The sequence below is a fragment of the Neoarius graeffei genome, chromosome 17 (assembly GCF_027579695.1).
Source record: "Neoarius graeffei isolate fNeoGra1 chromosome 17, fNeoGra1.pri, whole genome shotgun sequence".
Classification (NCBI taxonomy): domain Eukaryota; kingdom Metazoa; phylum Chordata; class Actinopteri; order Siluriformes; family Ariidae; genus Neoarius; species Neoarius graeffei.
Window position 1 is genome coordinate 54552908 of NC_083585.1, and position 16907 is coordinate 54569814.

General features: G+C 39.3%; 1 protein-coding gene across 1 annotated transcript; it reads right to left on the reverse strand.

Annotated features, from left to right (window-relative positions):
• Positions 1-1317: 1317 nt before the first annotated feature.
• xaf1 (XIAP associated factor 1) lies at positions 1318-16561 on the reverse strand. The gene is made up of 8 exons (XM_060898196.1): positions 16435-16561; positions 8179-8314; positions 8015-8071; positions 7726-7918; positions 2322-2380; positions 2022-2228; positions 1852-1931; positions 1318-1744 (listed from the first exon to the last, which is right to left on the reverse strand). Exons 1-7 carry the CDS (start codon positions 16470-16472, stop codon positions 1863-1865), a joined length of 759 nt encoding a protein of 252 aa, XP_060754179.1. The 5' UTR covers positions 16473-16561; the 3' UTR covers positions 1318-1744; positions 1852-1862.
• Positions 16562-16907: the final 346 nt, after the last annotated feature.

Consider the following 16907-nt stretch of genomic DNA (forward strand, 5'->3'; position numbering starts at 1 on the left):
ACACGGTTCTCCTTTAATAACTGCTCAATATTTTCCTTACAACAGCAACTTCACAACATCAAAGATGTACTAGAACAAGAGCATTAACTTGAACCTTCGTCCCAGTCTCAAACCTCTGGCTGACTCAAACAGGTTTTCCTCCAGAATTGCCCTGTATTTAGTGCCATCCATCTTTCCTTCAGTCCTGACCAGCTTTCCTGTTCCTGCAGATGAAAAACATCCCCACAGCACGATGCTGCCACCACCATGCTTCACTGTAGGAATGGTGTTCTCAGGGCGATGGGTTTGCACCACATATGGCATTTCCCATGATGGCCAAAAAGATCAATTTTAGTCTCATCTGACCAGAGAATCTTCTTCTATGTGTTTGGGGAGTCTGCCACATGCTGTTGGGGAAACTCCAAACGTGTTTTCTGAAGCAATGACTTTTTTCCTGGCCACTCATCCATAAAGCCCCACTCTGTGGAGTGTGCGGCTTAAAGTGGTCCTATGGACAGATACTCCCATCTCCGTTGTGGATCTTTGCAGCTCCTTCAGTGTTATCTTTGGTGTCTTTGTTACATCTCTGATTAATGCCCTCCTTGCCCGGTCTGAGAGTTTTGGTGGGCGGGGCCTTCTCTTGTTAGGTTTGTAGTGGTGCCATATCCTTTCCATTTTGCTGTAATGGATTTAATGGTGCTCCCTGGGATATTCAAAGTTTGAGATATTTTTTATAACCCAACCCTGATCTATACTTCACAACTTTGTCTCTGACCTGTTTGGAGGCTCCTTGGTTTTCATATTGCTTGCTTAGTAGTGTTGCAGAGTCAGGGTCCTTCCAGAACAGGTTGATTGATACAGACATCAGGTGACAGATCATGTGACACTTTGCACACAGGTGGATCTTAATCAACTAATTATGGGATTTATGAAGTGAATTGGTTGGATCAGCTCTTATTTAGGGGTTTCATACGAAAGGGGGTGAATACCTATGCACGATCTAGATTTCTGTTTTTTCATCTTAATTATTGTTTGTGTCACAATAAAACAACAATTTGCACCTTTAAAGTGGTAGGCATGTTGTGTAAATCAAATGGTGCTAACCCTCCAAAAATCCATTTTAATTCCAGCTTGTAATGCGACAAAACAGGACAAACACCAAGGGGGATGAATACTTTTGCAAGACACTGTACAAAATTACAGTTTTTGTTTCATTAAAATTTATTTCCTTTAATTTTTATTCAAATTCAGAACAAAGCCAAACTTTTTAGTTTGTAAATTTAAAAAAAATCATCCTATTCCAGATATTTTGCAAAGGAAATTAAAAAAGAGAAACGATTCATTTTTCAAAAACTGCTGTCATTTATTTTTAATAAGTATCAGTGCGAACTCTACAGATCTTAACTGAAACATTATTTACTTTTTAATCTATCTATCTATCTATCTATCTATCTATCTATCTATCTATCTATCTATCTATCTATCTATCTATCTATCTATCTATCTATCTACCTGTCTTACAGTTACGCATACATAGTCTTTGCATTAATTCATGTATAACTTATAACTTTGCATTCATCAGTTTTACACATCTTCATTCTTTTTATTTAATAAAACATGTACCAGTTGATAAAGCTAATTAAAAAAAATCTTTTTCAAATACAATAATAAAGCTTCCCAAAAGTTTTACTTTTTATTTTATTTATCCAGATATCTGCAAAGAGTAAATCAGTTCTGACATCTCCAACTGTTTCTGTCAGTCAAGCTGTGAAGAAATAACAATAATAATTTATGAGGACGACTTAGAAACAGAATAAATGAATTAAACCTGTGATTACAGTGTCTAACACTATATGAACACATCACACTTACAGATTTATTTCTCACTTCTTCACACTTGCATCCGCTGCCTTGCTCATCCGTTTCAGACCTTCACAAATCCTGCATTTGTTCTTGAATGATGACAAATCACGACTTTAAATACAGCTCAACAGTATGGTCTAATATTAGCGACAGTGCTGTGATGTGTAGCTCGTACATACCTCGTGCCACTGCAGTATGTTTAGTGGCAGAGCGAGGTGACAGTATGGACAGGTGCTGATCTGATCCTCGTCTTTCCAACCCATTTTCTCAGTCCACTTCTTCTTCTTCTGCAGATCCGACAGTGACAGAGTCGTGTCGTCAGGCTCGGCGTCGACGTCCCAGAGAACACGCTTATCTCTCGAATCGTATGCCACAAGGTCAGCAAGCTGTGTGTGTGTGTGTGTGTGTGTATGGAGAGGGTGATTTAAATATCACAATTTTTCCAATAATGAAACATTATATAGTGAAACCGTACCTACCTCATTGTCCTGTAGAGTGTTCACTGGCACAGGCTTTACATCCCCATTAATAGATTTAGCTAAAATGGAGAAAAAAAATGCAAATTTCATTTTATCAGGGTGGGCGATTGAACCAAAATATCATATCATATACATATGATATTTGAGAACATTTCTATAATACATGATATGTATCATAAAAAACAACCCTTTTGTCTACAATATCTAAATTAAAGGTGTAAAAATAAACAGTAGTACTGTATAAAAGTCTGAGGCGCATGTAAAGAAATGCTGTAGACCAAAAGTGGCTTAAAATAATGAAATTAAATGTTTCAACATTAAAAAAAATACTATAAACAGTAATCAGTAAGCCATAATAAATGAAACAAAGTCAGTATTTGGTGTGAGACGACCCTTTGCTTAAAAAAAAAAAAAAAAAAAAGAGTAATCTCAGGTCCAGTGAGTGCAGTTTTATGCGGAAATGAGCTGTAGGTTTTACTGAGCATCTTACAGAACCAGCCACAGTTCATCTGGACACTTTGACTGTCACACTCGCTTCTTCATTTTGCACCAAAACCCAGCAGCCTTCATTATGTTTTCTTTTTTCATCTGAAAAGTGCTCTCTTATGTAATATGCTGCTCAGATACAGACTTTTTCTTTTTTGTAACATTTACAGTGGATCTAAAAAGTGTACACCCCGTTAAAATGATAGGTTTATCTGATGTAAAAAATGAGACCACGATAAATAATTTCAAAACTTTTCCCACCTTTAATGTGACCTATAACCTGTACAATTCAACTGAAAAACAAACAAATCTGTTAGGGGGGAAAAGCATAAAAAATAAAAAAAAAACCCGTACAATAAGCTGGTTGCATAAGTGTGCACGCCCTTAAATTAATATTTTGTTGAAGCACCTTTTGATTTAATTACAGCATTCAGTCTTTTTGGATTCACACCTGCCATCAATTAAAATGACTCTGATTAACCCCAAATAAAGTTCAGACATTTACTCAGTTGCATCCTCCAGTAAAAGCCAGGGTTCACAGAGAGCTTACAAAGCATCAAAGGGATCTCATTGTTGAAAGGGATCTGTCAGGAGAAGGGTACAAAAACATTTTCACGGCATTAGATATACCATGGAGCACAGTGAAGACCGTCATCAAGAAGTGGAGAAAATATGGGACAACAGTGACAATACCGAGAACTGGACGTCCCTCCAAAATTGATGAAAAGGCAAGACAAAAACTGGTCAGGAAGGCTGCCGAGAGGCCTACAGCAACACTGAAGGGATTTTTGGCAAGTACTGGTTGTGTACTGTATGTGACAACAGTCTCCTGTATTCTCCATATGTCTGGACTATGGGGTAGGGTCGCAAGATGGAAGCCTTTTCTCATCTCATCTTATTATCTCTAGCCGCTTTATCCTGTTCTACAGGGTCGCAGGCAAGCTGGAGCCTATCCCAGCTGACTACGGGCGAAAGGCGGGATACACCCTGGACAAGTCGCCAGGTCATCACAGGGCTGACACATAGATACAGACAACCATTCACACTCACATTCACACCTACGGTCAATTTAGAGTCACCAGTTAACCTAACCTGCATGTCTTTGGACTGTGGGGGAAACCGGAGCACTCGGAGGAAACCCACGCGGACATGGGGAGAACATGCAAACTCCGCACAGAAAGGCCCTCGCCGACCACGGGGCTCAAACCCGGACCTTCTTGCAGCACTAACCACTACACCACCGTGCCGCCTGGAAGCCTTTTCTTCCAAAGAAAAACATCCAAGCCCGACTAAATTTTGCAAAAAAAAAAAATACATCAACTCTCCCAAAAGCACATGGGAAAATGTCTTATGGTCTGATTAAACCAAGGTTGAACTTTTTGGCCACAATTCCAAAAGGTATGCTTGACACAAAAACAACACTGTGCATCACCAAAAGAACCCCATACCCACGGTGAAGCATGGTGGTGGCAGCATCATGTTTTGGGGTTGTTTTTCTTCAGCTGGAACAGGGGCTTTAGTCAAGGTGGAGGGAATTATGAACAGTTCTAAATACCAGTCAATTTTGGCCCAAAACCTTCAGGTGTCTGCTAGAAAGCTAAAGATGAAGAGGAATTTCATCTTTCAGCACGACAATGACCCCAAAAAAGTTTTGGAATGGTCCAGCCAGAGCCCAGACCTAAATCCAATTGAAAATCTGTGGGGTGACCTGAAGAGGGCTGTGCATAAGAGACGCCCTCACAATCTGACAGATTTGGAGCGCTTTTGCAAGGAAGAGTGGGCAAATATTGCCAAGTCTAGATGTGGCAGGCTGATAGACTCCGACCCAAAAAGACTGAATGCTGTAATTAAATCAAAAGGTCCTTCAACAAAGTATTAGTTTCAGGGTGTGCACACTTATGCAACCAGCTTATTGTACATTTTTTATTTTTTATGTTTTTCCCCCCGAACAGATTTGTTTATTTTTCAATTGAATTGTACAGGTTATAGATCACATTAAAGGTGGGAAAAGTTTTGAAATAATTTATCATGGTCTCATTTTTTTTTACATCAGAAAAACCTATCAGGGTGGCATGGTGGTGTAGTGGTTAGCACTGTCGCCTCACAGCAAGAAGGTCTGGGTTCGAGCCCCGTGGCCGGCGAGGGCCTTTCTGTGCGGAGTTTGCATGTTCTCCCCGTGTCCGCGTGGGTTTCCTCCGGGTGCTCCGGTTTCCCCCACAGTCCAAAGACATGCAGGTTAGGTTAACTGGTGACTCTAAATTGACCGTAGGTGTGAATGTGAGTGTGAATGGTTGTCTGTGTCTATGTGTCAGCCCTGTGATGACCTGGCGACTTGTCCAGGGTGTATCCCGCCTTTCGCCCGTAGTCAGCTGGGATAGGCTCCAGCTTGTCTGTGACCCTGTAGAACAGGATAAAGCGGCTAGAGATAATGAGATGAGATGAGAAAAACCTATCATTTTAACGGGGTGTGTAGACTTTTTATATCCACTGTAATTTTGCGTTGGAAAATGAACGCTTGGAACTCTAAAATGTTTTTGTAATCTTTTGTCTCGATAATGTAGAAGTCATAAAATGTTATATCCTGTGTTTTAAAGTGTACTTGTGTTATTGTGTGCTTATGTGCGGAGGTTTTTTAAATGTTCCCACACTGTACTCCTGACAGGAGCATAGTGGGGGGGGGGGGGGGGGGGGGGAGGGGGGGGGGGTCTTTTATTTTCCTCATCTCTCCTCATGTTATGACTGTGTTTCTTTTTCTTTTATCCCTGTCTTCCTGTCCTGTTCCCCTCTGTAAGGACAGGTTGATGGTCAATTTCACTGGTACAGTGATAATAAAGGGTCCATTCATTCATTCATTCATTCATTCATTCATTCATAAAATAAAAATCTATAGCAAAGTTTGAATGAAAAAAAATGGGGGGGGGGGGGGTAAGACTTTTGCACAGGACTATGTTTTTTAATTCTAAAAATAAAAAGTAAATACATGTTACAAGGTTCAATACATAATTTTAGCATTAAATCAGCTTCTCAGAAAAGTGTAGTGTGGCATAACTGATCATAATATCAATAATATCCCGTGATATTGCCCAGTCCGAGTGGCTTCGTCTCCATAATCCGTGTTAATTAGATCCAAAAAACATACATATTATCATTTTCACATTAGTTTCATTGAGACAGTGGAATTAAAAGTCTGTACGAGTTTGATCCTCATTAAGGTCAAGACAGATATGACTTTCCAACCACTTTGTATTTTTCATCCACGACTGATCAAATGTTTGTACACCCCTGTTTACAGAAGGTCTTCTTTGAGACTCATCTCATCTCATTATCTCTAGCCGCTTTATCCTGTTCTACAGGGTCGCAGGCAAGCTGGAGCCTATCCCAGCTGACTACGGGTGAAAGGCGGGGTACACCCTGGACAAGTCGCCAGGTCATCACAGGGCTGACACATAGACACAGACAACCATTCACACTCACATTCACACCTACGCTCAATTTAGAGTCACCAGTTAACCTAACCTGCATGTCTTTGGACTGTGGGGGAAACCGGAGCACCCGGAGGAAACCCACACGGACACGGGGAGAACATGCAAACTCTGCACAGAAAGGCCCTCGCTGGCCACGGGGCTCGAACCCGGACCTTCTTGCTGTGAGGCGACAGCGCTAACCACTACACCACCGTGCCGCCCTTCTTTGAGACTATTTTAGAATAATAATGATGATATTAATGCTGACAAACACATATGGAATTATGCATTGATTTTTGTATTTATTATATTTTATTTATAACAATTAATAATTTACCTAAATATCCTTCTTTAGGAAAATTAATAATTTTAATAAATAAATCTAGCCCTGTGATGACCTGGCGATTTGTCCAGGGTGTACCCCGCCTTTCGCCTGTAGTCAGCTGGGATAGGCTCCAGCTTGCCTGCGACCCTGTAGAACAGGATAAAGCGGCTAGAGATAATGAGATGAGATGAGATAAATAAATCAATCAATTAATTACATTTAAAAAAAAATCAGACAGCTAGAAAGCATATAACTCCAACGTTTTATATCCACACACGCACACTGGCCACTTTATTAGGAGCACCCATCCACCTGCTGTTTGATGCAGTTATCATCCAATCCTTTGACAGCAGTACAATGCATCAAATCACGCAGATACAAATCAAGAGCTTCAGTTAATGTTCACAATGTTCAAGCATCAGAATGGGAAAAATTGTGATCTCAAAGTGTGACTTTCTTTCACTGTGGCATGGGTGTTGGTTTGAGCCAGATGGACTGGTTTATTTGAGTATTTCAGAAACTGCTGATCTCCTGGGGTTTCACACACAACAGTCTCTAGAGTTTACACAGACAGAATGGTGCGGAAAACAAAAAAAACACTGAGTGAGCAGCAACAGTTCTGTGGGTGGAAACAAATGCCTTGTTGATCAGAGAGGTCAGAGGAAAATGGCCAGATCTATTTGAGCTGTCAGGCTCATATAATATATCGCAACTCATATAATCATTCTTTACAACCGTGGTGAGCAGAAAAGCATCTCAGCATGCAACAGCAGAAGAACACATTGGGTTCCAGTCCTGCAGCCAAGAACAGGAATCTTAGAATCAAGAACAAGTTCCTATTAAAGTGGCCGGTCCACTGACAGTAACCAATATAAATGGAAACAGCTGTTCTCACCAACAAAGCAAAACCAAGCTGTAATTTTTGAACTCTCAGATCTAAAATATTGTTTCTCTAAACAGGAGATGGGGTCTTGTCTTCGACTCCAGTGTGATGTAAAGTCCCAAAAATAGGTCAAAATGCACCAGACCTTCATCTGAGCCCACCAGACTATTGCTCAGGGTTTATTTTATTAGACACATGCTTTGACCCTGACACAAACATTCGTCAGAATAAATCAGACAGACTTACTTTTAAAGCTGAAGTCTTCAGAGGTGCAGATCTGAGCGTGCTGGAGCTTGTCTTTCAGGATGACGTACTGGTTACAGTCCTCACAGCGTTCTGTCCGACTCCCACAGGCCACGATGTGCTCCTTCAGACTGCTCAAAGGAAGAGTCAGCTCACAATACTCACAACTTTGATCCCTCTCTGGGCATTCGTTTTCCTGAAAGTGGCACATTGACAGACAGACACACGTTTGGAATAGTTTTTCTTTCTTTGTATTCGGACTGAGGGTATGAATATAAGATGAAGAATTTACTTCATGATCTGGCAGATTCCGTTTTTCCATCTTCATATTGCACTTCTTACATTTGACCTGTAATGGATATTTTACAACTTATTTGAGATTTAGCAGAGAAAAAAAATAATAGCATACAGCAGTAAACAGAGAAAATATCGTTTGAAGTTGAACATGTTACTGACTGGAGCGTGCTGTTCCTGCTGATGTTCTTCGAGATGATCTTTAGGCACCTGTTCATCACAGTCAGGGCAGATACACAGAAAACGCTGGCAGTGAGCTTCATGCATGGGAAGGTTCATCTTCACGACCTCTTTATTGCTGTGGAGCGATGTTGAGCGAATATTAAAACTACAGTACCGTCTTACTGTCACCCAAACACAGACGCTGATAATAAATACTGAAACTGAACACTAAAAACTAAAAGTTTTGTCAAAAAAAGTACTCCTAAATTACGGAGAATCACACCACTGGAAAAAAAAACAAAAAAGTAAAATACGGTAGTTTGGAATGGCTTTCCTTTCCAGTAAATGTGCTTTCCAATGAAGGTACCGCGCCTTAAAATTGATACCTGGTGGGTGCGTAAGTTCCAATAGAATAACTAGAACCAAACAAAGGGAACTCGCACACCTGTATGCCGATATAATAATGCACTTTTATTGCATATTAAAACAAACAAAAAGTGCTACCCAAGTGAAAAGTGCAAACATTTCGGTCACAATCAGACCATCCTCAGTGCAAACAATTAAAAATAAAGACACACCCATATATAGACAAGGCCACGTACACGGAAAACAGGTAATAGGCCTACAACCAAGCTTGAATACAGGTTAAGGTGCATGGATAAAGACATCCTATCATCAGTACCGTTCCTGTTATGATTTAACTAATGACATAATTTATAGTCATAACAAATGTCAAAAGGAAAGAAAATAACAACAACCAAAAAAAAGGATAAATAAATAAAATAAAAAAAAATTTAATAAAAAAATAAATAAACAAAATAATTAAATAAAGAAATAAATTGAAAAAAAAATAAACGCAGAAAAGAAAAAGGATAAATTGTGTCATTAGTTAAATCATAACAGGAACAGTACTGATGATAGGATGTCTTTATCCATGCACCTTAACCTGTATTCAAGCTTGGTTGTAGGACTATTACCTGTTTTCCATGTACGTGGCCTTGTTTATATAAGGGCATGTCTTTATTTTTAATTGTTTGCACTGAGGATGGTCTGATTGTGACCGAAACGTTTGCATTTTTCACTTGGGTAACACTTTTTGTTTGTTTTAATATGCAATAAAAGTGCATTATTATATCGGCATACAGGTGTGCGAGTTCCCTTTGTTTGTTTCCTTTTCAGTAGTAACATGAAGAAAACGGTACACACAGAAAAGCAAAACATTTGTTGCATCACTTTAAAGTCGCTTGATCTCTTCAAAAAAATCAGTAGGTTTTCGCTTTTCTTTTTAACAGAATAAATGCTTTTCTATCCACATTCACTGGATATGAGCAATCGCGCGCTCTGATTGGCTATTCTGCTACTAGGATATCAGCTCATATACCGTGAGTAGAGAAAAACAAAATGGCGGAACATGTTGCTGAATCAACTGAGGACAAAATTAAAAACTACTCGCAAACAAACCCCCTCCCTAAAAATACAAAAAAGCAACAAGATATGGAATGAAAGTATTTGATGGTCAGAACGTATCTTTTTTATTTTTCAAGGCTTATTATTATCGCATTTTTCACAAACTGCTCCTGTCATTTCACCGATTTTTTACATTCTAAGTGGAAATTATTTTGTGGAATGTTTGTACTAAGTTTTTATTTATCGAATCTGCAAAAAATAAAAATAAAAATGCTCTGTTTCTCAAAATCCAGTGAATGTGGATAGAATAAAACAGTTATTCCACTCAATCTCGTCGTACATGGATTATAGACAACTCGGTGCTACGCGCCTCATCAGCTATCAGCTCATGTACGACTTGATTTTGTGGAATAACTGTTAATTCATTTGTTGCTACAACTAATCATTATTCCTTATTTTTACGCTCTTTGAAATATTTTCTGCTCTTAAACACTGCTATTATCACTACAATACCCTCCGTGACATCGGCACCGCTAGACAACTGCTAGCTTCTCACAGCAATAATGAAAATACAGCACCAGCCAATGAATACAACCTCTCTAAACACATCACAAGTATTTTATTTGACAATAGTTTGTTCCGGTCAATAATCTGATTGATCCAGTGGCCTTCCAAGAGTGCTGATATTTACACTGGTCTGAGTTCACCACATACAATTCTACTTCCTAGTTCGAAACAGTTACTACAGTTATGTGAGCGACGTCATCAGTGGACAGGGCGATCAAGATATTTTTCAAGAATACTTCTGACTTAAAATAAGAAGATGAAAATGAAAAGGAATAAGGGACATCAATTTTACCAGTGGTACCTTAACAGGAATGTACAAATCAGTGTGACCTAGCTAGCCAGTGAGCCAATATGCAATAAAATCAGCGTAGCTTTTTTTTAGGATCAATGTTTTATTTCCACTAATGGAGCAGAAATAAACAAAATATTTGGCCACATTGTGCCCCAAACATGACTTACTCAATATTAATTTCGTGTGTGAAAGCAATTTCACATGATTAGCTCCAGCACTCAACCTGCAGGCTGGTGCCTACGGCCAGATCATGGCCATGCCGATCTTCAGTATAAAAGCACTTCTGTTTGTGCAATATGACTTAAATCTTTAATGTGTTTTAGTATAAATACGGAGGTGATTATCGAAAATCGCGCACTCTGATTGGTCGAGAGATTCAGATCATTTCTCAATAATCACCTTGAGCGACACGGCAAAATGGCAGCCAATCACTTTGCCGCTGTGAGGAAGAATGACAAATGATGAAAGAAAATGCTGTTTCTAAAAGCACTAAAGATGCTACAAAGTTTGGTCTAAAGCTATTCAAAGGTAAGGCACGATTGTGATTTATTTTATCAATTTCAAAACAGGATTTTGTGACTCGGTGTAGATAAGTGACACAAGTCTGTACCGCACCGTTATTACATTGGCATGCCGCTTTTGAAGATTGAAATAAATTATTTTTAATAAAAAAAATCACCTGTGCATTTATACTAAAACAATTATCCGCCTCAGGCTCAGTGAATATCGGTGAATAATAACCTCAACTTTGTCTTAGTTATTATTCACCGATATACACTTCACCTTCAGCCAATAATTGTTAATTAGGATGGAGTGTGGCTGAAGATTTTAATAAAATGAATTGAAATGAAAGGATGAGATGATCAGATGCCTACTCCTTTGCAAATTACACTTTTTTCTTTTATTTAATCCCAGCCACCAGGTGGTGCTGCAACAGCACTATTTCCACAACCTCCTCCTTTTCCATACTTTACTGATGTAAATATGGATTGTTGGGAAAGTCAAGTTGTAAAGCACCTGGTTAATCCGAATTCAAATAAATAAATAAATAAATAAATATTTGCTGTAGATTCTATAGTCGATATTCCTATAACATGTTATTAGTCCTGATTTATGACTTTCAGACAGTTTTATGACTCCAAAAAGTGTCCATATTTAATCATTTTTAAAATAACATATAGTCGGCTGGGTGGCACGATGGTGTAGTGGTTAGTACTGCCATCTCACAGCAAACAGGTTCTAGTTTCAAACCATGGGTTCAACTTGGGCTTTTCATTATGGAGTTTGCATATTCTCCCAGTGCCTGTCTGGGTTCTCTGGTTTTCTCCCACAGTCCAAAGACATGTGCATTAGGACAAATGGCTACTAAATTGCCCGCGGGTGTGAATGTGAGTGTGATGGTTGTTCATCTCTGTGTTAGCCCTGTGATAGACTGACGACCTGCCCAGGGTGAATCCCGCCTCTCGCCTGAAGCCAGATGGGATTTGCTCCAGCTCACCCAGGACCCTCAGTAGGATAAGCAGTAGAGAGAATGGATAGATGGATGGATGGATGGATGGATGGATGGAGTCGGATAAAATTATTCTTTCATACTTTTGAGACTTATACAGTAGCCAGTATGTTATTAGGCCTACACTATGATTTTAAAGTCAATGTTGAACATGTCTTAGATATGAATGAATGAATGAATGAATGAATGAAGCTGTTCTCACAGATTGTGGTTTCTCTTTTTATTTTTATTTTATTTTCCAGAGACTTGGCATCAATACCAGTGTGAACTGAATCTATTCTGGAGGTTATTTTTTCTTCTTCTTATTATTATTATTAATTTCATTGCATTTCATATTAAAGTAGAGACTTTTAGAGACTATATAATCAATGCCAAGCAGCAGGGGAGAGCAGGGAGACTTGTATTCCCATAAATTAATTTCAACCAATCAGATTTTAGATTACATCAGAAGTTAGATGTTGGCCCTTAGAGTAACCGACTTCCTTTGGCGCCACGAAGCCGGACACTGCAGTAAGGTTTGTGCAGTTCAATATTTTACCAACTAAAACTTAAAAGTTTTTTCTACTTCACCTGTGTGTCTATATGCATAACATAAGTATCTGTATATATGATTTGATTTGGTCGATATTATACCATGTCGGTATGTTTTGGTATGTTGGTATGCTTTCTTTTTGTTTGTTGCTTTTGTTTTCTTTTGTATATATAGTTTATTATGGTGGAAAGTGACGTTTGATTAGCGGTGGTATAGAGGGTTAGGATTGGATAAGTTATTACTTCTTCCTAATCCTTTCTGAACATTATTATGTTACTGCCTTGTGGCTACGCTATTCTGTTTGTTTATGACGATGTTTTGATTATTGCATTTTTTATTTAATTTTTTTTTATTTTTATATCTTCTTTATTGTTCAGAATAAAGCAATCAATCAATCAATCAATCAATCAATCAATCAATCAATCAATCAATCAATCAATCAATCAAACCTCTATTCTATGGTGTAATGTAAGCTGGAGAATTGGGGATTTGTTTGGAATGTTGCCTCGAGTTACTAGATATAGTACTATTTATTAAACTTAAATTCAGAGGGGCATTTAAGAATTTTTTTTTCCTCAAAATGTCTAGATAGGGAGAGTTGGGACAGTTCATGATGTTACAAGTTAGTTCTTGTGGTTTACAAATATAAAATTGCTTAAACATGTTTGTTAAAAATGTAGCTATGTCCCTGCATGAGGATTAATTTTATTTCATTCCTTTTTGAGAATGGAGCTGTTTTGTCTCGTCAGGTTTTGGGTAAACTGATATTTTTTTCTCGCTGTACCAGCATTGTGTGTTCATACAATTCATATGGTACAAGTTTTGGATAATAAATAAAAATTAAACATGCAGGATTAAGCTAGGGATTTTATTTTTGTTCCATGTCTCCCCACTATGTCCCATGTCTCCCCTCAATGTCTCATGTCTCCCTGCAAAAAATAATGACAGAAAAAGTGAAGTCTGAAGGCCAGTATATGTGACAAGCTGAGAAACTAATGTTGTGGTAAGAGGGTATCGTGGGATTTACATACAGAAAAGTGAAACGAACACCGAAACAGAAGAAAACAAGGTTACAGAGGGCTAAAGTCTGTTGACAACGTGATTCCATAATTTTTTCCTTGAACTGATGAGGAAAATAAAAATATGCCGTTAATTACAACAATTTAATTTAATTTGTTTGAGGTAAGGTTTACAAAGCCAGAATGTTCAGCTGTTAAACAAAAATAGTTTTGTGTCATATCTAATGCCACATAATAATCGAATAGTTTTGTGTCATTCTCTAACCATGGCCTAATGTTTAGAGAAGCAGCTGTGGGACGAAAAGGTCACTGGTTTGATTCCCTGGAGCAGCAGGAATGGCTGAAGTGCCCTTGAATAAGGCACCTAACCCCCAACTGCTCTCCAGGCTGCTCTGGGTATATTGTACGTCGCTCTGGATAAGAGCATCTGCGAAAAACCTGTAATGTCATATCTGTGAATTGATTTTTTTGCCACAAAGTAAAAAAGCTGAATGAAAATCCTCCAAGAGCAGTGAGTCCATATTTTTGCCAGGGATACAGTAAACACTCTCTAATGTAATATGAATGTGAGGCAACCTGCAAAGAATTTCACACATACCCTGTGTCCGAAATCACTCCCTATTCACTATATAGTGGACTATATAGTGAGTTCGCCATTTTGTAGTGCTGTCCAAATGTCTAGTGAGAATTATTACACCCTATACATATGTATACACCCTATGTACAGTGCACTCATAGTATCCCACAATGCATCGTGAAAAGTAGTGCACAACTGATGGGCATTATATACCATCATGCATTGCGGTCATGCATTGTGTCCCTGATTTCCATAAAGAACTTCAAATTTTGATTCGTCTGACCACAGAACAGTTTTCCACTTTGCCACAGTCCATTTTAAATGAGCCTTGGCCCAGAGAAGACGTCTGCGCTTCTGGATCATGTTTAGATACGGCTTCTTCTTTGAACTATAGAGTTTTAGCTGGCAACGGCGGATGGCACGGTGAATTGTGTTCACAGATAATGTTCTCTGGAAATATTCCTGAGCCCATTTTATGATTTCCAATACAGAAGCATGCCTGTATGTGATGCAGTGCCGTCTAAGGGCCCGAAGATCACGGGCACCCAGTATGGTTTTCCAGCCTTGACCCTTACGCACAGAGATTCTTCCAGATTCTCTGAATCTTTTGATGATATTATGCACTGTAGATGATGATATGTTCAAACTCTTTGCAATTTTACACTGTCGAACTCCTTTCTGATATTGCTCTACTATTTGTCAGCGCAGAATTAGGGGGATTGGTGATGTCTCACTTTCGACATTTGATATGTTGTCTATGTTCTATTGTGAAAACAATATCAGTTTTTGAGATTTGTAAATTATTGCATTCCATTTTTATTTACAATTTGTACTTTGTCCCAACTTTTTTGGAATCGGGGTTGTAATAAAAGGCAGCGGCAAAGAAGAAAGAAAGTATTCGGCCTCGATTTAAAAGAACTGAAAGATACTTTGTATTGATTAATGTGGGAAATATGCTCAGTATAATATGGATCTATCACAAAAATACATGCATGTATTTATTATTTTGAAAACCCACCAGCCGACTGATCTGACACGTTTTAATTGTGCGACAGTAATGACGTAATTAACAACGTGACGGAGTAGTGCTCTCGAAAGTGTTTTTTTTTTTTCTTTTTCATTTTGTCAATGGGCGGCACGGTGGTGTAGTGGTTAGCACTGTCGCCTCACAGCAAGAAGGTCCTGGGTTCGAGCCCCGGGGCCGGTGAGGGCCTTTCTGTGTGGAGTTTGCATGTTCTCCCCGTGTCCGCGTGGGTTTCCTCCGGGTGCTCCGGTTTCCCCCACAGTCCAAAGACATGCAGGTTAGGTTAACTGGTGACTCTAAAATTGACCGTAGGTGTGAATGTGAGTGTGAATGGGTGTCTATGTGTCAGCCCTGTGATGACCTGGCGACTTGTCCAGGGTGTACCCCGCCTTTCGCCCGTAGTCAGCTGGGATAGGCTCCAGCTTGCCTGCGACCCTGTAGAACAGGATAAAGTGGCTAGAGATAATGAGATGAGATGAGATTTTGTCAATGAGCTCACTATATAGTCTTCTCTATAGAATTCCCTCGATAGTGAGGAGGGACTAGTGAACAAGTGAGTGATTTCGGACACAGGGATAATCTCGAAGGGTGGCACGGTGGTGTAGTGGTTAGCACTGTCGCCTCACAGCAAGAAGCTTCTGGGTTCGAGCCCAGTGGCTGACGAGGGCCTTTCTGTGTGGAGTTTGGATGTTCTCCCCGTCTGCATGGGTTTCCTCCGGGTGCTCCGGTTTCCCTGACAGTCTAAAAACATGCAGGTTAGGATAATCGGTGGCTCTAAATTGTGAATGTGAGTGTGAATGGTTGTTTGTGTCTATGTGCAGCCCTGCGATGACCTGGCGACTTGTCCAGAGTGTACCCCGCCTCTCACTCTTAGTCAGCTGGGATAGGATCCTGCGACCCTGTAGAACATGGATGGATGGATGGATCATCTCCAAAAGCTGAAAACTTCCCCGCTCTCCCCTGCTGAAGTTGTTCCAGCAGTGTTTTCAATGTATTTCATTCAGTTTGAGTTTATTTTGAAAGTAAAGTCTACACCACTCTCCCCAACACTTTCATTTTCACTTCACCCTGAAAATGACGTCACTCAGCTGTTTATCTGTTTACTGTGGGGTGAAATCTTGTTTACATGTTCACTCTGAACGTTTTCATGTCCATAAACGTGAAGTTTAATCATCAAATCCTGAATGACGACATGTTAAGAATGTTAAACTCTTTCATTAGACAGCTTCACGGCTTGAGGACAAAAATATAAATACAATATCCTATAAATATACATCACACACATAAACACATAAATATAAAGACATAAATATGAGCTTCACACTCACCAGTGGTTACAAACCGCCAGCTCTTCTGCAGGGTCCATGTTTGCTGAGGTTCCAATCCCGAGAAGTTTCTCTTTCAGGAAACAGAAAGAATAACAAACGAGATTTAGTTTCCGTTCATGGGTAAGTACCCGCTTGCGCATGCGCAGTTTCACTTACACGCCCGGCGTGTACACTGTGATGTACTGTCAATGACCGATATGGAACTTTTTCATACCCATGGTCCATGGATGCAAATGAAAGGGAGGACAGCAGAAAGCCTATAAATCCAGTTGACTCCAGCCAAGTTCTGCATTTCATGCAGAGATCTATCATGTTGGGTTTTGGTGTTGTTAGTGGCAGGGCTATGTAATTATTCAGTAAGTGAAGGCAAAAAGTATTGAGTGATAATTCTAGGTAACAGGATACTGTTCTATAACAGAGATGTCAGTATTGCGGCCTACACTGGTATACACTGATATAAACAAAACCAAAAA